This window comes from Mus caroli, chromosome 4 (assembly GCF_900094665.2).
Source record: "Mus caroli chromosome 4, CAROLI_EIJ_v1.1, whole genome shotgun sequence".
Taxonomy (NCBI): domain Eukaryota; kingdom Metazoa; phylum Chordata; class Mammalia; order Rodentia; family Muridae; genus Mus; species Mus caroli.
In genome coordinates this window covers 101,294,374-101,317,730 of record NC_034573.1, presented here as the reverse complement: position 1 = coordinate 101,317,730, position 23,357 = coordinate 101,294,374, and the positions used below count along the sequence as shown (strand labels likewise).

The 23,357-nt window shown below is 43.8% G+C and overlaps 1 protein-coding gene across 4 annotated transcripts in view; it reads left to right on the top strand.

Moving 5' to 3' along the window:
- The first annotated feature begins 11,729 nt into the window (after window positions 1–11,729).
- The window catches only part of Osbpl9 (oxysterol binding protein like 9), a 143,283-nt gene continuing 131,655 nt past the window's right edge, over window positions 11,730–23,357 (top strand). For 2 of the 4 annotated variants that reach the window (XM_021159245.1, XM_029476197.1), the window contains exon 1: window positions 11,733–11,894. In XM_021159245.1, coding sequence (XP_021014904.1) covers window positions 11,784–11,894 — 111 coding nt within the window. In that variant the 5' untranslated portion in view covers window positions 11,733–11,783. Of the gene's footprint in view, window positions 11,895–23,357 lie in introns of all 4 variants that reach the window. The other 2 variants (XM_021159244.1, XM_029476196.1) reach the window with 2 other exon arrangements.

The following is a 23,357-nucleotide window of genomic DNA, read 5'->3' as shown; positions in this document are numbered from 1 at the left end:
GGAAGGGGGAGGGAACCCAATTTCCCGCCAAGTAACTCAGGGTCCAGTAGCAGGACGAACACGTGTGTGCCTCCAGGCAGCAGAGGGCAGGTTCCAGCAGTGGGCGTGGCAGGACGAATGAGCCGGTAGCTCCACCCTAGAGCAGGCAGGTTCCAGGCTGGGGGGAAGGGAGACCACACTCCATCTTGTCTCAGCTGGAGCCATCTTTGATTTAACCTGAAACCGACCCCACTCTGTAGAGCAAGTGAGCCTTGCCACCTGACAGAGGGCAGGTAAGGGTGAGTGAGCTCAGAGCCCAGGAATCTTAGAGATTGGCAGGAGTCGAGCCACTCCCTACCTATTTCTGTTCCTGCTCTGGAACAGGTAACCACAACACCCCACCAAGAGGACCATGGGCAGTCAGTCACATATTGCAATACCTAGACTCCTTCCCCATGCAAATAGAGCATCTCAAACTGAGCCAATAGGAGACACCTGTCCCTAAATCCTACCCTTCTTCTCAATGTTTATATAATCCCTGTCCATATGGACTAAAGCACACAAGTTATTTCACTGAGAATTGTCTGAGAGTGGCTGTCTTTACTCAGCTGTAACTCTTGGGGAAGAGTTCGCTCTCCCAAAGCACTTACCACTGGATCCTGTATCAGCTTGGCTTGCCAAAGCTCATCCAACTGCTGCCACCACCTTCGCTGCTCCCACCTCTGCTGCTACTGCTGCTTTGGTACCAAATGCGAAATGAAGGATCCCGACTGCCTTCCCTACACAGGCCACCCGAAGCCTCTTTGCTTCTCTTTTAAGAACTGTAACATTCCTGTCATTCCTGGCCAGATCAGAGGCCTACAGAATCTATTCATCCCCAGGTCCACTGTCTGATTTGGTGCAGAGGTGTCTGACACCCCAATGAGGGAGCAGACAGACAGCAGACAATTCCCCTTCTCCACTTTTCTACCCATGCCATGAAAAGTCCATGAGAAAGTACCCAACCCTGTTCTAGAAACACAGGTCAAGCAAGCTGCATGGTTTTGGCTTCTGTTAAACTGCTTGCTTGCTTTACTTCCTGTGCAACTGTCAATGAGAATGTAGTTTTGCTGGGTTCTTTGCCTTTAAAAACTCTCTGTAAAATGCATTCAGGGCTGCTCCGTGAGAAATGTTTCTCTCCAGGTAGTCAGCAGCTTAATACAGACCCTCTGTTCAGATGAGTGGCTTTCGGGTCTCTACTGTACAACAATACATAATAGGTATTTTAAAATTGGAATGTATGATACAGATCCTGAATGGCACAGGAATTCAGGAAGACTGTGGTTCACATGCTCTTTCATTTTTCATTTGTCCAGTTATCTGTTCCACTTCACTCCAGCCATAATCTGTAAATTCATGGACAGAAAAGGGAAGTGTTGGAGACCGTCAGTTTTATTCTCCGGTATGGTGTAGTTATATAGACTGGGAGCTGCACCAGCATGGCCCTGGCCCTGCATCTCTAGATCCTCTGCAGATTTAATTACAAAGCTACAAAGTGAGGGCATAAATTATGCACCATGGCCCATGTTTTGGAAATCACTGTGTAGTCCTGGGAATTAGATAGGAGGTTAGATCCTTGTAATTGATACTCTTCCACTCAGGCAGAACGGTGAGACTTTTCCCTCTGTCTTGCGGTAATGTTCCTGCAATTCTACAAGGCTAGCTGGACATTTAAACTCGACCCAGGCCTCCATCTTTAGCCTCCCTATGTGTCTGTAAGGGGTCCTCTCACTTTGCCACATCTGGAAGAAGAGGCTGCTTCCGGGTGCCCCAGAGGGAGTCTGAGCCTTTGCATCTCTCCTGAGCTGTTCTGTTTGCCTGGAATGTTTCCCCTTTGCTCATTCTGGGAAGCCCAGAGCGACTGCCTATTCTTAGTAGTAGTTCTGCTACAAATGTTAGTTTCTCTTCTCTAAGCCAGCCAAGATTTTATGCCTGAAAACCTAGTGCAAACACTACTTCCTTTGGAATCCTTTCCCACCTTCCCTAGAAAGAAGAAGAATCTACTAGATCTCCCTAGAAAGAATCCACTTGGATTGAACACTAATTATGCAGAAGAAGCACAATGCGGAGTCCTTTGCATATATCATGCTACCGCAGGGAAAGGTGCACAGATTTTTCTGTGTCCTCAGGGTCGAGGCCAAGAATCTCCTGGCTGGAGAGATGGCTCAGCAGCTCTGAGCACATGCTGAACTTATAGAGGACTTGGCTTTGGTTCCCAGGACCCACAGGCCAATTCATGACAATCTGTAACTCCAGTTCCAGAGAATTCAGAGACCCATTCTTCTGGCCTTGAAAGCACCAGTCATGCATGTGGCATATATACATACATGCAAGCACTTATACATACACATAAAAAATAAAACATAAAAAAGAATCTACTGTCTAGCCAGGCATGGGGCACATTCCTGTAGTTCCATGACTTACGTTTTCTCATTACAAATATAATGACTCGTTCAGAAAATTCAGAAATCACTGAAAGAATATAAAGAAAAAGAAGCAGTTAGCCAAGATCTGACTATAGCTATTTTGTGTATATCCTTACAGTCTTCTATAGGATAAATATATAAATTAAAAAATAAAGTTGGAATCATATATATATATGTATATATATTCTTTATAATAATATATTGTTTGATTTTATAACCTTTTAATTTCTAATTTTATATGTATGAGTGTTTGGCCTCCATGTATGACTGTGTACTACAGCGTAGATGATGTTTGTAGAGAGCAGAAGAAAGAGCAGTGTTATAGATGGTTGTGAACTGCCAAGAGGGTGCTGGGACTTGAACCTGAGTCTTCTGGAAGAACAACTAGTGCTCTTAACTGCAGAGCCATCTCTCTAGCCCTTGTATCATTTTCAAAATGACAGATCCTTATATCTTAGGGATTTTTTTTTTTTTTTTTTTTTTTGGTTTTCTGAGACAGGGTTTCTCTGTATAGCCCTGGCTGTCCTCCTTCTTTGCCACCACCAGCTAGACTTGATGGTCTATTGAGACTTTTCCCTAGTCTTCTTAACCCTGGAAGTCCTTCTAGCCCTTGGTAATTACAGTTGCTGCACTCAAGTTGCTTAAAATTGTTGATGAAAAACCCCAAAATATTTAGCTTAGTTGGTAGAGTACTTGTCTTGTATTCATGAGGCCTTTAGTTCAATCCCTAACAATACATAGAGTTCAAATGATAGTTCAAGCATCTGCAAGAGGACCAGAAGTTCAAGGTCATCCTCAGCTACACAGTGAATTTGAAGCCAGCCTGGAATATGTGAGACATTGTCTTAAAAAAAAAAAATTCCACTTCGTCACAAATTAGTACTACTGATAGTTTCTACGTCCAGCAGGGCTTCACCATTACCTTGAAGCTAGTGCCACTCCAACAACATTCCATTTGTTTAGTGTATAAGTGTGTGTGTGTAGGTCACAACTTTTAGGAATCAGTTCTGTCCTTCCACGATGTGGGTCTTAGGGATACAACTCAGGTCTTCAGGCTTGGTGCCTTTCCTGGCTGAGACATCTCTCTGGCTCCCATTTTTACAATCCACCATTTTAAAGTTCTCTATGTAGATCTTCCCACCCACCCACCCACCCATATACATACATATCCTGCTAATAATTTTCTAATTCACAATGAAATACAGTTAACAGAGGAGGAACCTGTTTTATTTCTTGCATTTGACCTTGGAAGTTTTTTTTCCCCTAGGTCTTGGCTTCACCCTAATTCTCATTCTTTTCTATCCTAACTGCCTGGTCTTGACATTTCTCCCTGGCCAGTAACCTTCTGTCATCGTTACTGTGCTTTGGCCTCTATTCTGTCCCAGACTTTTCATCCAGATCTCGTACGACCTCTGTGCTTCCCCTTAGTTACCACCTATGAATGGAAACTCCCAAGTCTGGATCCCTAACTCTAGTTTCCTCCTTAAGTTCCAAATTAGAATATCCACGTGTTGGCTCAACACCTACCATGTCATCTGATGGTACCATCTGAGTGTGCCACATACTTCAAATCCAACACATTCAGCTTTATACATATCAGGAGACTTCATTTTCCCCAGAAATCTGGAGTCTAGTTGATCCTTGACCTTCCCTAACTCATTAATACATCTCCTCTCCTTCTTTTTCTCCTTCCTCCTCTCCCTCTTCCTTTTGCTGTTACTCAGGATTTATCATGGGTTCTGGTCCTGATGCCAGCATGTAATCCATCCTGGTCACTACAGCTGACTAGCACATGCACTAAGAATAAACTCATCTTAATGAGTCCTTAGATCTTTTGAGACGACCATTATCTGTGTGAAACCTCAAAGAAGAGCTGATGTTTGAAGTTGTAACTAGTCGGGTCCAAGTCAGGTGTTTTATGTTCTTGGCCTCTTGCCCAAAGAATTGGAAATAAGAACTCACACAGGGGCTGGTGAGATGGCTCAGTGGTTAAGAGCACTGACTGCTCTTCGGAAGGTCCTGAGTTCAAATCCCAGCAACCACATGGTGGCTCACAACCATCCATAACAAGATATGACTCCCTCTTCTGGTGTGTCTGAAGACAGCTACAGTGTACTTACATATAATAAATAAATAAATCTTTAAAAAAAAAAAGAACTCACACAGATTTGCAAAAGAAGCAATAAAACTTTATTTCAAGAGAAATAATAGTATAGATCAAAGAGGGATAGCTGGGCGTGGTGGCATACGCCTTTAATCCCAGCACTCGGGAGGCAGAGGCAGGCGGATTTCTGAGTTCGAGGCCAGCCTGGTCTACAGAGTGAGTTCCAGGACAGCCAGGGCTACACAGAGAAACCCTGTCTCAACGCCCCCCCCCCCAAAAAAAAGGAAGGATATATTGCCAAGATTGACAGTGGGCCAAATGAATGAGAATATTCAAGGGCCTCAGTTGTTGTGTGGGGCTTTTAAGGGGTTCACGAGGTGATGGAGTCTGGATAATAAAGGGCGGAGTGAGCGTGGTTTTCTGGTTTGACTGAGAGATTAGGTCCTATAATCTTTTTTCTGTGTATGTTCCTTCCACGATGCATTTGATTTTAATCAGTTATGCATACGCATAATATGGTAAGTTGGAAGAGTCTCAGGACCCAGTTTTGCCTTGCTGTGCATGCGCTCCAAAGTGGTTCAGGCTGGATTGACCTTTCACTCTTCTACCTGGATATATTGGGACCCAGGTAGAAGTGTAACTGCTCAAATTCACTTGTTATTAGGGTGGGGAAATTCAGCTTGTTTTCCAGAGAGGGGTGTTATCTCAGAAAGAGTGTGTGTGCACGGTATGTGCAAAGTACTGGAGCTGAACTGCTGGGTGCAGCATTAGAAGAGAGGAGCTATGCCCAACCCAAGGCAAGCCAAGGCTCAGGCCACTGAATTCCCCCATTCTTGCCTGACTCTAAGTGGGACTTGGACGATCCCTGAGTTAAGCAGTAGAATCACACAGGAAAAAGCAGAGGCAGAGGCGCTCCATTCATGGTGGGTTTTCATAGTCACGTGGCTCTGGTGGCCGTGTCCCAGGTGGTGTGCTTCCTATGCGGTTATAGGACTAGGCCAGGTACCTCAGGCCTGGGATAATGGTGCAGGGCTGCCGTTCCAGCTCGTAGGAGGTAGAGGAGGGAGGAGCAGAATCTCAAGGTTAGCCTCTCTTGCATAGTGAGTTTGAGCCCAGACTGAGATACATGAGATGCTGTCTCAAAAAAGAACAATAGTGAACATTAAACAGTGTATGGCTGGGGTGCAGGGGCAGAGGGTCAATCCCACATAAGAAAGGGCTTATGAAAAGCCCAGGTTAGCTGAGATGTGGGTCTCCAAGTGGACACTGGAAGAAACCAAAAGATGCGTTCATCGTTTTCTCATCCTTTCTTAGTACCCTTTGCCCCACGTCATAGCCACATCTTCATTGCCAGACAACACTCGTTTTCTCCTGTCCAGTGAGAGGAATGGCTGGAAAGAACCAACCCCTGCTGTTTGAAGACAAAATCAGAAGTCTTATTTTGCCTTCGTCAAGTTTAATCCCACTTCATTTCCTTTACACCCAGTTAAAGGCACTTGCATTTTTGTACATTTCTTTCTTTCTTTTTTTTTTTTTTTTCTTAAGAAGGCAGCATTCTGGAAATGTTTTATTTGATGTCCAACAAATGCCAATTAAGGAACACAACACCAATAACAGCCATAACAAAAGACAGTTGGTGGCACGTTCGGGAGGAGAAGGGCACAAACCAACAACAGACTGCATTGTGGGGTAATCTGTACCTACACTGAGGGCTGGGGAAAAGGCACACACACACACACACACACACACACCCATGTACACACACACACACACATTTCTAAACAGCTGTGTACAGGAAGGGAACTTCCTATTGAGAAACATAAGCCATTTTTGGTCTTCCTTTAAAAAAAAACTGTAGGGGTTGGAGATGTTGTTCAAAAGAGCACTGCATAGTACAATAAGACAAAGGTTTATTTTAGCTAGACATGGTGGTATATAACTATAGTTTCAGCACTCAGGACGGTGGGGTGGGGGTGCTGAAACAGGAAGATTGTCACTGGTATGAGACCAGCCTGAGCTACATAGGGAAATCCCGTTTTAAACAAAGAACCCCATAAGCAAACAATAGACATACACAGATACCACCACCACCAAATTATCAGCACTTAACTGATTATTGAGACACACAAATGAGAGAAAACCACACTGAATTCCATTGCTTTAACAGAATTAAAGCTTTGTATTAAAAACCTATAATCTCAGTTCTTGGGAGGTGGCAGCCTCTGGATCAGGAGTTTAGGGTCATCCTTCACTTCCTGTCGACCTCTATGGAAGACACAGTCTCAAAATTAATGAATTATGCAGAATAAATATATAGTAGCATATCGTTACCATTCTCTATCCCTATTGCGATTGTCCAATTATAGACTCTTTGGTTATTCACTTGGCTTTTGGTTGACACAGGGTCTACTTTGTAGCCCTGGTTGGCTTAGAACTTGCTCTGTGGTATTCCTCTTGCCCTTCTGGCAGACACAAGTACTACATCAAGCTTGTGCTGCCACCTCTATGCTTGGCTTCATCTCTAGTCCGCTCTGCTCCCCCTGTGTTTTAGCTTCAGCTTCGCTGCTACAGTTATCTTAAGAATTCTCATCTTCAGGAGCTAGCGAGGTGGCTCAGTGGTTAACAGTGTTTGCTTCACTATCATGAGGACTGGAGTTACAGCACCCATGTGACAAGCCTGGTGTCCAGTGCATGCCTGTAACCCCAGCTCTGAGGAGGTGGATATAGGAGGAGGGAACTTGAGCCTTAGTTTCAGGGAAAAGCCCACTTCAAAAGGGACAGGTAGAGTGACAGAGGAGGAATCAAGGTCTCTTCTGACCTCTGTGCACACACAGGCACCCCCCACCCCCAACATGTGTACTTAAACAGACACATGTGTGGGAGTCTCTGCAAGCACCACAGCTGGCAGGGTAATAACCCAGGTGAGGTGAGAATGACCGTTGGGTCAGCCTGACTTAGTTAGCTGCTTTTGAACCAACCTGCTGGAGTCTATCTCCAGGTGATTTAATTTAGCCATATTTAATCAGAGCACAACTTTGGAAAAAAGTTTCCTGATGGCAATGAACTCAGTTCTGTGTATACAACAAAGCTTAAGGCATGCTTACATCGAAACTCTTTACAAAGTACTTATGGCCTCTTCCATGAAGATGGGTTCTGTTGGCTCAGAGATAAAGCTCGGGATAAGGATAAGAATGACTGGGGTAAACACAATGCCTGGTGGAGACAGGATTGGCCTGGCTGTAAGAGAACATGGAAGTCACTTAGGCTGTTGTAAGGTACAAGTGACATCTCTCATGAGGATGGGTTTTACGGATTGAGTAACAATGCTCAAGATGTGGGGGGTTGAGGGGAGTCTGGGATAAAAAAAAAACCTATAATATTCTGAGGCATTTGGGTCAATCCAGGCCCTACATATAGCAAAACATCACCAGGTTGTAAACTGCATCTGTTCCCAGTATTCTGGGTGGAAAAATAGGTAAACAAGCCTGAAGAGACAAGCCTGCTTGTTTAACATTCCTGGATTCTCTAGTGCTTCCCTGTGTGTGTAAGGACCTCTTGTCTTCTGCATACACACACACACACACACACACACACACACACATTTAAAAGATCTTATTCTGGATTCAGATGTTTTTGTATAGGCCTGCAATCCTCATTACTTAAGTGACTAAGGCAGGAGGCTCATAAATTCAAGGCCAGCCTGAACTATATAGCAAGAACTCCATCTTAACAAAACAACAACAGAAAAAACAAATAAAATGACAGTTTGGCTAATAGTGTACATCAGTGGTAGAGTGTGTGGTTGGCACACACAGTCCCTGAGTACAATCCCAGCATCAGACAGTTACTGATCCTCTAAGTGGTAGGATGTCTTAGCCCCAATTCCTGTCCTCAGCAAGTTTCTAGGGCATAATGATCAGCATTATGTCTTCTTTTGGCTGAGTCCTTTTCTATTTCCTCTATACTTCAGCAGCCCTTTCTTTCCAGGCAAGGCCCGAAACAGAAGAATGTAGGAACAAGCCCAGTGTGTGTCTGCACCATGTTTAATTTTAGCCGATGAGTGTAGAATGTAGGCAAGGCGCTATGAGCTGGACATTGTCTTAGGAGTCAAGCCTTTCCCCTGGCCTTTTGCTGCTGACTTGTCTTTTCATGGCGGACGCTAAGGAGAGCCTTCCGATGCCTCTTGACCCCGAGGAACGCTAAGACAGACTAAGAGGTTGATGATACTGTCCACATTATGTCTAAGGCGTTTAAAAATTATTTCTAAGTATGTGTATACGTGTGTGTCTGAGCACAAACTCACAGGGTTTTGTTTGTGTGAGTGCAGTGTCTAAGGAGGGCCAGAAAACAATGTCAGATACCCTGGAGCTGGGATTAAAGGCAGTTAGTTCTGTCTTTTAGCATGTGGGTCCCAGGAGTCAAACTCCTGCTTGGTGGCAAGTGTCTTAACCCACTGAGCCTCTTTTTTTTCAAGACATGGTATTTATGTGTAGCCCTGGAACTTACTCTGTAGACCAGGCTGGCCTCGAACTCACTGACATCCACCTGCCTCTGCTTTCCAAGTGCTGGGATTAAAGGCATGTTTCCTCCCACCCTGCCCTACCCCACCCCATCCACCCCACCCCACCCCACCCCACCCCACTCACCCCTGCCACATTGAGCTCCCAGGCCCCACATTTCTTTTTTTAAAGACACAAGTCTGTTACTGATTTTATATCTCACCAATTCTGCTGGACTAGCTGACCTGAAATCCCCAAGGAACTTCCTGTCTCATCTTCCCAGCACTGGGACTACAGACATGCACCTGGCCTTTGTGTGGGTGTGAGGGCTCTGAACTCATGTCCTCTTGCTTATGCAGCAAGCACTCTATCAGCTGAGGCATCTCTGGAATCTCAGTATTGGGCAACTTTCCTGATTACTTTCTTAGTATTTGCTTCCATTACAGAAGATCCCAGCACTTGAACACAGAAGTAAAACTGTGTAGAGGGACAAATGAGACTAATGGGAGGGGAGAGGCAAGAAAGGGGAGAGGTAGGAGCTATGAGGGCATAGCTGATTGTGTATACATGTATATACAATCTATACATGTATAAAGCTTTGAGAAAGTTCCCTTCTCATTCAGGCCCAACCCCTCTTCCCTTTATTTTTTTTTCCCATAGCACTTAACAATTTGTAACTCACACATCAAAGATTTTGTTGTTTACCCTTGCCTTCTTTTCTACCTTCTGCAAATGTTCTCAAAGCCTTAAAAGAGTGCATAGAGCAAAACAGCACGTGTGCTTAAGTGCAGTCCCCTGATTCTGGGAGTTGATTTAGGGACTCACATATGTTGGGCAAGCACTCTGCCACTGAGCTATATTCCCAGACTATGGTTATTAAGGGCGTGGTTTGTGTAACAAGTACATAAATGGACACTGGGGGTGGTCTCTTGTGAGGTGTCAAGAATGATCTATCTGTTTTCTTAAGTAAAGGCAGGTCTGATAGCTATTCTTGGTTGTCAACTTGACTACATCGGGAATTAACTAAAATCCAAACATGGCTGGGCACACCCGTGGGAGATTTTTGCTTAACTGGATTATATGAAGTGGGAAGATCCACCTCTAGTCTGGGCCATACTTTCTGCTGGAAAGCTATAAATAGGGCATCAAGAAGGACGCTTTCTCCTTTTCTGCCTACGTCTCTCACCCTTGCTAGCAAGTCCATTGCTTCACTGGCATTAGGGCCTATTCTTTCCAGATTTTGGCATACACAGAAGACTAGCTGAGACATCCAATGATTAGTTTCTTGGATTTTCTATGCATAGGCAGCCATTGTTGTCTTTGCTTAATCACAGCCTGTAATAAATCCCACTGTGTGTGTATCTATCGATCTCTATATACACACACAAATATATTCATTCTGTAAGTATTTTTACTCTAAAGATCCCTGACTAATATAGCAGGGGTAGAATGTTCTCCTGGCATGCACAAAGCCCTAGATTTTTCTCTACAGTAAAACAGCAAAACAAAACAAGAAGTATATGAGTTCTTTTTGCCTGCATGCATATCTGTGTACTACATACATTCTGGGGCCAGGGAGGCCAAAAGAGGATCACTGGGTTCTTCTTCTTCTTCTTTTTCTAGATTTATTTATTTATTTTATGTATGCGAGTACACTGTTGGTCTTCAGACGCACCAGAAGAGGGAATCAGATCTCATTACAAATGGTTGTGAGCCACCCTGTGGTTGCTGGGAATTGAACTCAGGACCCCTGCAAGAGCAGTCAGTGCTTACCCGATGATGAGCCATCTCTCCAGCTTTCCCAATCACTAGGTTCTTAAAAATAGAATTCTTTTGCCAGGTGTGGTGGCTCTCACCTTTAATCCAAGCCCAGAGGCAGACAGATCTCTGTGAGTTAGAGGACAGCATGGTCTACCTATATATAGCAAATACCAGAACAGCCAAGGCTGCAAAAGAGACTCTGTCTCCAAAAAAAAAAAAAAAAAAACAAACAAAACAAAAAAACCCAACAAAACTTATGTTACAATTTTAAAAAAAGTTTTATGTAGCCCACACTCCTCTCAAACTTATTATGTAGTCAAGGATTATCTTGAACTTACAAAAATTTTTTTAGTTATATGTACTTTAGTGAATATGTCTGAGTGGGGTGGGAATATTTGCTCCTAAGTGCAGGTACCCTTAGTTTTGATGGCCTGGAGTTACAGGCACTTGTGCGCTCCCTTACCCTTCAGATCCTCTTGAAGATGCTTTTCTCTTTTATTCTGTCTGTCTGTCTCTCTCTCCCTCCCTCACATCCACCTCTACACCGCCCCCCCCCCCCCCCCGTCTCTCTGTCCCCCCACTCCCCTTTTCTCCTCTCCTTTCTTTTGTCAGTCTTATTTAGCTGAGTCTGGCTTTGAACTACCGATCCTCTGGTCTCCCAAGTGCTGGGATTACAGGTATCCACCTTCACGCCTGTTTTGGATAAATAATCTTAATATTCACGCTCGCTTTCTCAGTTTTCTGCCTCCATAACAGCCCGCCCTATACACAAAAGGCGAAGAGAGAAAGAAACAAAGCATGCTTGACTGGGATTGCCAGGGGCGTGGGTCCACCGGCTGCACCGAGGAGCCGCACCTGGCCCCGCCCACTCACGCCCTGGTCCCGCCTAGGCTCTCGGAGACCCCGCCCCCTGCATGCCGAATGCCATATAGGCGACTGACGTCAGGCCGTTTGTTGTCATTGGCGGCACCCAAGATGGCGTCCATCGTGGAAGGGCCGCTGAGCAAATGGACTAACGTGATGAAGGGATGGCAGTATCGTTGGTTCGTGCTGGACTACAATGCAGGGCTGCTCTCCTACTACACGGTGAGTGGCTGAGGCCGCGCTGCTGGGACGGCGAGCTACGCGGAGCCGGGGCGGGGGTGCTCCGCTGTGAGACCGCCGTACGCGAGGTTCCCTTGTGGAGGAGGGCTTTGCGTGCGGGTAGCCAATGACCAGAAGGGAGATGCGGACCCAGCCAGTGAGCAGCGCCGGGCGGCTGATTTATGGGCCGGGGGCGAGCCGGGTGTCTCAGGGAGTGGTTCTGTGACTAGGTAGGGTCTGCGCTGAGACGAGGTACGGGTGGGCGTAGTCCCGGTGTGGCAGGTCAGCCTAGCTGTTCACACTGTGCGTCTCTGCTGTCCCTAGCCGGGGCACTGGCCGCACCCCTTAGCTTCCCTCCAGGGCTCGAAGAGCGCTGCCTTCTCGGAGCAGTGGTCAGAGGAACCTGGCCAGGTCCAAAGGTGACCCTCGTCCACACCATGGGCTCTGAAATCCCGCCAGTCTGTCCAGCTAGGCTGTCCTACTCTGGGGATGCACCCCTCTTTCCAGCGGGGCAGGAGTGTAACGGACTCCGTAACTTTTGAGAGCAGAGGATTCCCTCTGCGCGAGTCTTCTGGTTGCGGAGATGTAGAAAGAGATGGTGCGGTTGCCCTGAAAGTTGTGTTCTGGAGAGGACCGACTTCACTGTTGTTGACGCGAGTTAGTGGCCCAGGGTAGGTAGATGAAATGCTGTGGAGCCTATGTTCTGACCGCCTCTTGCACCTCCTTCGCATTAGAAATGGAAGGTGGGCGGTGTTGGAGAAATTACTAACGGGGCCACTTTCTTTGAGCTGTATTGTTAATAATAGCCCGTGAGAAGAAGAAAAGCACCCAGAAGGACAAAATATAGAATGTCTTGAAGGCTTTAGAAAATGATAGAAGAAAAACGAAGAAATACGATTATGGGAGAAGAGTTAGTGTGGATGAGGGAAGTAGGGACACATAGTTATTCATTCATTTAAAAATATCATTGAGTTCCTGTCCTGCGGGTCTTTATTCCAGCAAGAATCGACAGCTGTGTAGACGCTGCCTCTCTTCTCGAGAGCTTTTAGTGTAGTCTAGTGGGCACCTTAATTCATTTACTCTTAATAAATTTGCAAGGTAGGTATTCATTATCCCCATTTAATGCTCCCATTTTACAGTTTTGGAATCTGAGACTCCAGGCTTTTAAGTAATTAGCTCAAGATCGCATACACAGCTGTAAGTGGTGGAGTCAGGCTTCCCATTAAATTTCTCTTTTGCTACAGGAAGTAGAAAAGTACGTGCTGTTAGGCAGGTCTGCCAGACTACAAGTGTTGGTCACCTTTATCATTCTTTGGATATGAACTTATGTTCTCTGTGTCTTTATTATTTTTATTTTTGATGGAGCCCAGGGCCTCGAAAATGCTAGGTCAACTCTTTACCACCGACCCACATTCCTAGCCTCTCTTCTGAGTAATTTTTAAAGGATCAAATTTTAATGAGACACAAACATATTGTTCAAAGCTGAATACAGTAGCTTGTATATGTAGCCTCTTAATTTTAAGGTCAAGCCAGGTGGGTGTACCTAAAGAGACCCTGTCTCAAAACAAAACAAAACAATACCCCAAAACAAACAAAACCAAAAAACAACCCTCAACCAAATATATTCAAAAACAAAACACACACACACACACACACACACATCATACTATGTCAGATGGAAAAGGAACAACTACACATTTTATCTTGAAAAACTGAAGAATTATGAAATCCCACGACTAAGATAAATAAAGAATAATATCAAGTTTCACTAAATGTGATAATCAGCAAATCCTATGGAACCTAGCCAGCATATTCATGATGGAGTAATTAGTAGCACTGTAGAATTAAGTTACTCTTCAAATCCCAAAATTTGTGTGGTCTGAGTCTAGGGTCATCCTAGAGCGGTCCCAAGTTAAAATTCCAGGGAGCCCTTAGCCCAGATAAAAATGTCCTTTTTCCTTGTTTTCTTTCTTTCCTGATTTTTTTTTTAAATCTTTTCTGTCTTCTTGTCCTGTAGATTTAGAGAGTTTGAACTCCTTGTCCTGACTAAATAGAAGTTTTTCATAGACGTCTTTCTTCTTCCTTAATACCTGTCTTCTGAGATTAGATTCTCTAAAGCATTAGCCTTGTCAGAGGAAGAGGGGATCATATTTCTCAATGATGGCTGTTTTAAGACGTTTCTCCCGTTGTTTACTGACAGGGAATTGTACTATCTTGTGAAGCTAGAGTGATAATCACAAGGAGAGAGTAGGAGTCGGATTGAAGGTAGGCAGTGAGCTCTGTCACAGTTTGAGTACATTAGCGTTCTGATGGGTCTATCTGCAATTTGCGTGTAGCTAATTTTTACAGCCACACCTTCTAGTAAGAATATCTGAACTGGTTGTGCCAATTTTTTTTTCTAATGCATTTAATTTTCAAAGAATAAAACACTCAGACAGTTTAAATACAAGCTCAGCAGAGCGACTCTCAGCCAGCCAGCGATGGCGCCATTGAGTGTTCTAGTTTCTTTTCCTCTTTTCCAAGAGGAAGAAGGCTCTGACACTTTCTCCATATTTAAATTTCTTATCCGCAATAGAATCTGCATTTCTTGTGGACGCAAGGACTTCTCTGCATCTGTGTCAGTTCATCTTCCGTGACATCGACACTTGGTTCTTCATAAATTTACTGAGCGAGCTTTTCTGGGTCAGTCTCAGCATAGAGTCTCAAGACATACAGCCCGTGCTTCTTGATTCCCTTGAAGTCAGGGGGGTTCGTACCGGTGGTACTAGTGTGTGACCCTCCCAGGCACCTACGCTTTCAAGCACTGAGCTGGCTGCAGAGCCCTGAGCTTGGTCTAGTTTCCCACAGGGCACAGAGTTGTGCCAAGTGGCTGTTTCAAGGCCAGTGTTGGAAGCTGGGGCAGTATTCGAAGGCCAAGGGCAGGCAGCAGATATAGGGGAAAAGGACATAAGCTGACATGGCCACACCAACCCAGGACATACTTGCCAATTGTGCCACATTTAATCAGGGTAGCAAATAGTCTCTTTGTTCCTTGTTTCCAAAATTACTTAAGATCTAGTCTGGCTCTGTGGTTGTTGATTCCTTCCAGGTTGTTCCAGAAAATTCTAAATTAAACTAGATTATCCTTGCTTTAGAGTCAGCTTCTACTGAGAATCAGCATTAAGTCTCAGGACTGAGCTAGAGTCGCCGGGATTGAACTAAAATAGGTTCAGCCAAGCCTTTTTTTTCAGCTTAGAGCTTCATGAAAATTTACCAAACTCTGGGGATGGAATTAATTTTTTTTTAAATGAACAATTACATTTTTTTTTTATTTGTGCATGTCTTTGTGTTTCTGTGCAGGCAGGTTTTATGCCACAGCACCTGTGTGGAAGTCAGGACAACTTGACGTAGCCAGTTTTCTCCTTCCACCATGTGGGTCCCAGGGATAGAACTCAGGATGTCAGCCTTGGTGGCAAGTGCCTTTACCATCTGAGCCATCTCTCCAGCCTGGGATGATCTTTTACTTTATTCTTTTCATTTGTTTCATGGTCTTTTTGCCAGGCTGGTGGTTGAACCCACAACCTTGTACTTGCTAGGCAGACACACTAATACATCCCTGGCCCAACGTTTTGCTTTTGAAGGAACGCTTACTATATTGTTTTTTTTTTTTTTTAAAGATTTATTTATTTATTATATGTAAGTACACTGTAGCTGTCTTCAGACACTCCAGAAGAGGGCACCAGATCTCGTTACGGATGGTTGTGAGCCACCATGTGGTTGCTGGGATTTGAACTCTGGACCTTCGGAAGAGCAGTCGGGTGCTCTTACCCACTGAGCCATCTCACCAGCCCTTACTATATTGTTATAGAGACTCTTTTTCAGGTCTGACTAACCGTGTGTGTGTGTGTGTGTGTGTGTGTGTGTGTGTGTGTGATTTTTGAGCCCTGGCTGACATGGAATTCACAGAGATCCACCTGCCTCTGCCTCTAAAATGCTAGGATTAAAGGTGTACACCGTTACTACATGGCCTTAAATCAGTCTCTTAATCATGATCATTAGTTATAATGTATTCCAGTGCTAGTCCACACAGCAGGCATTTTTGCAGGGCTGACTTTGTAATGGTGCAGTTAGTGTATATGCTTGGGAGTGCAAGTGTGGGTTTCTTCATGTAAGAACTTCTGATAGCAGAGCAGATAGCCAAGTATAAAGCAGTATGACAAGTGGCTGAAGACATGGCTTAGAGAATAAAGTGCTTGCTGAACAATCACAACCAGAATCCAGATCCCCACATCTTATGTAAAAATTGATCAGGCATGATGGCTGCTCTAATTCTGGCACCCTGGAGTCAGAGACGGGGAATCCACTGGGCAAGCAAGCTAGCTAGAGTAGGCAGAGTTAGTGAGCTCTGGGTTCAACAAGAGAATGATCAAGGAAAACACCCAGTGTTGACTTGGGCCTCCACATACATGCACACACACATGGCCCCAAGCGTGTGAATACATGTACACATGTAGTGCACATACAATGTACACCTATACACCAAATCATTGTGACAAGGTCAACAATAGAAATAGAAATCTGCAGAAGTGTTGTCCAGAAGACATTTGAACCAAGGCTTAAGAGACGAAGGTTGCCAGGCAGTGATGGCGCACAGCCTTTAATCCCAGCACTTGGGAGGCAGAGGCAGGTGGATTTCTGAGTTCAAGACCAGCCTGGTCTACAGAGTGAGTTCCAGGACAGCCAGGGCTAAACAGAGAAACCCTGTCTCGAACATCCCCCCCCCCCAAAAAAGGAAATGAAGGTTGAGAAAATAAAAAAGGCTATTTTAGGTAACAGGAAAACAAGAATAGACTGGAAAGCTTCAGAGCATGAGATGTACTAGGAAGATTTTACAAATTTCTGAGCAGTATTAGTGTAAAGATGTATTTGAGAGGTGGTAGGAGATTGAATTCTAGCAGGTATTTGGAGTCATAGGTTAGGCCTGGAGATAGATAAAGACTTACTGGGTGGTAGCACAAAATTGTTTCATTGTTTTTTTTTTTTTTTCTTGTTTGTATAGTACATGTATGTGCCCACCTGGGTAGGTGCCAGTGTGTGCACATGTGGAGGCCAGAGGGCTGACGCTGTCTTCCTTGTTGAGTGTCTTCCTTGTCGAGTTCCTCCTTATTTACTTATTTAATTTTTAAAATTCTCTGTGCATGGGTGTTTTGACTGTATTTATGTCTGTGTATCAGGTGTGTCTGCTGCCCTGGAGCCCAGAAGAGGGAGTCAGATTCCCTAGGACTGAAGTTTGAACCTCTATTTGGGTGCTGGGAATTAAATTCAGGTCCTTTGGAAGAGCAGCCAATGCTCTTAACTGCTGAGCCATCTCTCCAGCTCCTTCTGCCTTATTTTTTGAGACAAAATTGAACCTGGAGCTCATCCATTTGGCTGAGCTGGCTGGTCGATGAGCTCCAGGGATCCAGCTCTTCCTGCCCCACCCCTGTCCCTAGCACTAGTGTTGTAGATGTATGCTTGGTATGCCTGGCTTTGTTGTCAGTCCTAGGGACCCAAACACAGGTCAGTATGCTTGTGTGGCAGGCACTCTACTGACTGAGCCTTATCTTCAGCATCCCCGACACCTTCCTTTTTGAGAGAAGAGTTTTGTGTCCAGGCTGGCCTCAATCTGGGATCCTCCTGCCTCTACCTCTCGAGTGAGTTCTATTTTTATTATTAGATGAGATGACCAGGGAGAGCTAAGGATATAATTTTGAGAACACTTTGTGAACTATTAATTTTTAATGGGGAATCGTGGTTATAAAAGAGATGAGAAAGGAGGGAGGGTTGGAGGAGATAGTTTTGTGAGAGGTTGGAAGATGAGAAAGTTGGTAGATTTGTGTAATTTGCTGATTTGGCAAATATTTATTGCGTATTAACTGTGCCAGGTTTTTTACTTAAAAGTAGAGTTAGCAAATGAGGTAGAAGCCACCCATATTGTTGTAATACTTGGAGTGTGCTGGAGGATGTAGCAGGTAAAAGCTGTGGAGACACACATGATGTTTGGGGTATGGGTCCTGAAGGTGTACACCTGACAGTCTTAGCAGGTTTAGACAGGTTTTCTAGAGGAAACAAGATTATAGAGAGAGTAGGCGCATGAGCAGAGAGGGAGAGGTACTGGAGACACGGAATGAATGCTTCTGGAAGAGACAGGGAAGGAGCTTGTCAGGTGTGTAGCTTGGGTTGGAAGCCAGCTGTAGAGAGGTGACCTTGAGTGCTAAGTGAAAAGTGAGGTACAGTGTGTGGTGGACCATGAAAGGCAGTCTTGGTATTTCACCTTGAAATGCTAAGCAGTTTGAGCTTTATCCCTAGGGCTCTGAAGAGTCATATTCTAAGTACTTTTATTAATGAGAAGACTTTTACTGTAGAAAAAATTGGGCTTCTATAAAAGAGGATAGAACAATGAATTATTGACATCTAGCTATACAGTTGTCAGCATATTGTTGAAGTTATGCCTGGTTCTGCCTCCGAGCCCCATGCTCCCAGGAATAAGACTCAGACTCAAAATTTGTTTACAAATACCTTGGCCATATAGCTAGGCTCTTTTCTGACTAGATATAACTTAAAATATCCCATTTATTCTAGTCTGTATTCTGCCACATGGCTGGTTACCTGTGCTCAGGTACCATGTGTCTGTCTCATCATCTCTTCTTGGCAAATCTCCCGCCTCTCTCTATCCCAGAATCCTTTCTTTCTCCTGGATATTCCCCCTCTATTTCCTACCTAAACCATAGGCATTGGATTTTTAATTGGCAGATGGCTTTTTAATTCATATAATACATATGATATTCTCTCTATAGCATTATTAATACTCCCACCAGCTCCTTCCTTTTCTTTTTCTTTCTCCTTTTCTTTTCTTTTCCTTTTCCTTTTCCCTTTTCTTTTCTTTTCTTTCTTCTTTTTAAAGCCAGGGTCTTGTGTAGCTCCACCTGTCCTCAAATTCTTTTTTTTTTTTTTTTTTTTCAATTCAGGGTTTCTCTGTAGCCCTGGCTGTCCTGGAACTCACTTTGTAGACCAGACTGGCCTCAAACTCAGAAATCCGCCTGCCTCTGCCTCCCAAGTGCTGGGATTAAAGGTGTGCGCCACCACTGCCCGACTCTGTCCTCAAATTCTTATAGCTACAGATGATCTTGAGCTTCTGGTCCTCCTGCCTCGCCTCCCTAACAGAGGAACCACAGACATATGGCACCACACCCAGAATAAATACATACACACACACACATACACACACATACATATATGTGCCAGAGCCATTCTTAAATTCATAGGATTACAGGTTAGTTTTGCTGTGCCCAGCTCAACTGGATTATTTTAAAATATACTCCAAATACTATTTTAAGGTTTATTTGTGAATATTTCAGTGTACTAAACATTAAGAGTTCTTAAAAAGTTTTTAAAAATTACAATTGTGTCGTGTATGTCTGTCTGTGCTTGTGTATGTGCATGTTCACAGAGGACAGGTTGCTTGTGCATGTCCTCAGAGTCAGAGGACAACTTGCCAGAGGTAGTTCTCTCTGTCAGAGATTTCTCATTTTAAAAAGTGTTACTAAAATACCTTTATGATTGTTGAATTGTAATAATTTAGTCATGTCAAATACGAAGTCTGTTGAGTTCCTGACAGTCTTAACTGTTACTCTCTCAGCAGTTGCTTTGAGTCAGGGTTCCAAATGAGATCCACACATAAATGTCTTGAGTATCTGAGGCTGGTGAATGGCTCGGTCTATAAATGTGCTGCATGACTATGGTGACTACGAGGACCTGAGTTTGGTTCCCCTGCACACAAGTATAAAGCTAAGCCATGGCGTTCCCATATCCCAGAGCTGGGGATATAGAAACAGATCACTGGAGTTTATTGGCCTGCCAGCCAAGATGAGTGGGGGAGGGATAATAGTTTTGGGGCCGGATGGGTTGAAGTGCTCTGTGTTAAGGGTCTGGAGTTTGGGATAGAAATCTGGGCTGAAGATAATAATTTTTCTCATATGAAGAATCGAGTGACTGAAAACTGGTATCTTTGGAGACAGTTGAGGAAAGCTCCATTGGATTAATTACTTCTTGCCTTGTAACTAGTCACTCTAAAGCAAAGCAGCACGAAACATTATCATTTCATAGTTTCTGCAGGACAGAACTTTGTGTTTCAAGCTCAGGGTCTCATGACATTGCAGTCAGAATTGCTTCATCTGAAGCACCTGCCTGGGCTTACTTCTAAATCACCATTGGCAGGAAGCCTTGGCTCCCTGCTGGCTGTTGAAGGGTAGCCCCAGTTTCTCATCAGGTAGTGACTCCCTTGGGATACTTGAATGCTAACATTCAAGGGAAGCTAGCTTCATCGGGAGAGAGTGATTCAAGTGAGACCAGGTAGGAAGCCATCATTCTTTTTGGATTCCTTTCTGGACACTTCTGCTGCATTCTCTTCACTAGTTCACCTCATGCTCCTGTAGATGGACATTTTACACATGAGGAGGGAAATTAGGCTTTTTCTTAAAAAAAAAAAAAAAAAAACTTGCGCTGAGATTGTAATTCGTGACAACCATGTTTAAGTGAGTGAGTGATGCGGGAAGGGGAGAGGGCACTTTTACATGAGAGTGAAAAGCAACAGCCAGCTGTAGAAGAGGAAACTCAACAGAATGTGGTAGTCTTGGAAGTCAAAGTGGGAAGCATAAAGTGGTTTGAATACTGCTGAGTGGTTTGCACACATGAGATTCAGTACACACCCCACTGAATTGATGGACTTGGAGATCACTGATGCCTGTAGTGAGGGCGACTTATGTGGAGTGGTGGATATAGAGGGCAGGTTGGAGTGGCTTGAAGACTAAGTAGACAAATGAGCGTAAGTCATTCAAGATAGTTCCCTGTAGAAACTAGTGCAGAAAATAGGTGATTGGCGGATAGTTCCTGAGTTAGCTGTGTGTTGAGGTAGCAAGGTTCAAGGTAACGAGGAGAACAAAGTGGACCTGAGTAAAGACCGAGGATAATGGCCTTGAGACGTATGAAAGGAGAAAGTGACGTGTTAAGGAAGGAGCTGGGTTGTAGCATAAGTTGCTAAGGACAGAGCTAGAGAGGTAGTGAGTAACCTTTGCTGCTCGGTATTCTTTGTAGCCATCATTAGGAAGGCTGTGTCTTTGCTATTGCACAGTGACTGGAATGGATTTCTAATGACCTTGCATTAATTCCCCGCTAGCCAAAGCTTCTCACTGTTATTTGACAATTGATAGTCATCTGTGGGCGATGATTTTTTTTTTTTTAAGTCTGTAATTTACGTGGATTTTTCGGTTTTGTTTTTTTCTTTATAAGATTTATTTATATGAATACACTGTTGCTGTCTTCAGACACACTAGAAGAGGGCATCGGATCCTACTTACAGATGGTTGGGAGCTACCATGTGGTTGCTGGGAATTGAACTCAGGACCTCTGGAAGAGCAGTCAGTGCTCTTAACCACTGAGCCATTTCTCCAGCTCTTTAGGTTTCTTTTTAAAGATGTATTTTATTATTTTTAAATGTATGCATGTTTTGCCCGCATGCGTGTCTGTGCACTGTGCATGCCTGAAGTCTATAGAGGCCAGGAAAGGGCATCAGATCCTCTGGAATTGGAGTTAAATTGTAAGCTGTTGTTTGGGTGCTGGGAACAGAACACAAGCCTTCCACAAGAGCAGCCAGTGTTCTGCACTGCCTAGTCATCTCTCCAGCCCCTGCATTTTAGGTTTTTGAAGCATTAAAATGTATCTGTGTCTCTTGTAAAATTATTCTAGAATGATGTTAGCATCAATCTCATCACATATTCAAAAGTAAATATATACTTTCCTAAATAAACTTTGTTTTTTAAAGTGAAGGATCTTATTATGCAGATTATGCTGCCTTGGAACCCCTGATCCTTCAGCCCCGACTTCCTGCATTCTGGGATTACAGGCACAGCACACTCAACAATAAACTGTTGCTGCAAAAATCAAGTGATCTTCTCATTTGTTTATATGGCTTGCTTCAGTGCAGGCTAAGTATCTCTTATCTAATATGCTTGAGAACAGAAGTAGTTTGCATTTTAGAATTTTAAAAATTATTTTGGAATTTGCACCTATCATGAGATATTTTAGGGTTAGGGGCCAAGTCCAGGTTTAGTGATAAGATCCTGTCTCAAAAAATAAGGAGAATGGTTTCCAAAGACAGAGTGGACTTTTGGCCTCTACAGACAAGTGCACACATTCATACATATGCACATGCGAACATGTATACACACACAAATTTCCGATTCTGGAACATTTAAATTTCAGGTTAGGGATGCTTAATCTTTATGTAAAGTAGCTTTAGATTTGTAAAAGGAATGAAAGCAAAAATGTGTCTGAATTTAAGTTCCCCTTGGAAAGCAAAGAAAACCCCTAAAGTAAACGAGGCAACCGTGGGAAGCAGTGGTGTAAATGCTGCATTTGTCCTCTGCCTGTCCAGTTCTGACTTTGGAAATCTGTGTTGTCACCTACAAAGTTCAGCGCTGAGACCTGAGTGATCGGCTGCACCACCCTCCATTTACAGTGAAAGCTCAGATTGTAAGCAAGTTAGAGTTACGTTAACAGCTATTCCAAGAGTCGTGCCCCACATGGGCCAAGTGCTGGGCATCGCTATACCAGCCTTGTTTCTTCTCTCTCCCGGGCCTTTCATTCTAGTTCTTTGGGATCTTTAATTGTTTATATCTGGTGTGGTCAACTAGCTGTATCCCAAGTACATTCCTTATCTGTACAGCAAGCATGAAACCTCTTAGCAGTTTGTACTGATTTATATAATCTTCAGGGCCTACAGTGAAGCACATTCCATGGAATGGAATGGAATGTCCCTATTTGTCAAACCAGGCTTAGAGGTGAGATACAGGAGACAATTAGGGATTCCAGTGTACAGAGCCTTGTAAGTATTGCAGAATACATAATAGCAAATATGCCCATGTCTATGGCTTATGCAAAACTCACTTGCATTTATAGTAACAACAGTGGCTTTTAATTAATCCTCTGGAGGCTGAAGAATCAAGCGATCTGCTTCTTGTGTTAATTCAGACAGGCTGTCAGTTCTTGCTGATGCTTTTGGCAAGTGTTTTGTTTATTTGCATTTGCTTCAGTTTGTGGAGACTGGGTCTTGCCTGTAGCCCAGGCTGGCCTGGAAGTCATGGTACATAGACATACCTGCAGGCAAAACATCTGTACCTATTCAAAAGAGAAAGAAAACCAAAAGAAAGTAGAATTGTTCATCTTAAATATGCTGTGTCTATATTTGGTGGTTATCTCACATTAGATTTTCAGATATGTAATAGACAGTTGCAACCAAAACTAGAATAACACAGAAGTGATTTAGATTAATAATTACATTATTTTAATATGGAAAGAGAAAAGCAAGCAAATGGCCAATTGAATAATTTATTTTTTTCTTAATGACTTTATTGTAAAGGACTGTCTCCTCAGCCTCCCTCCCTCCTTCCC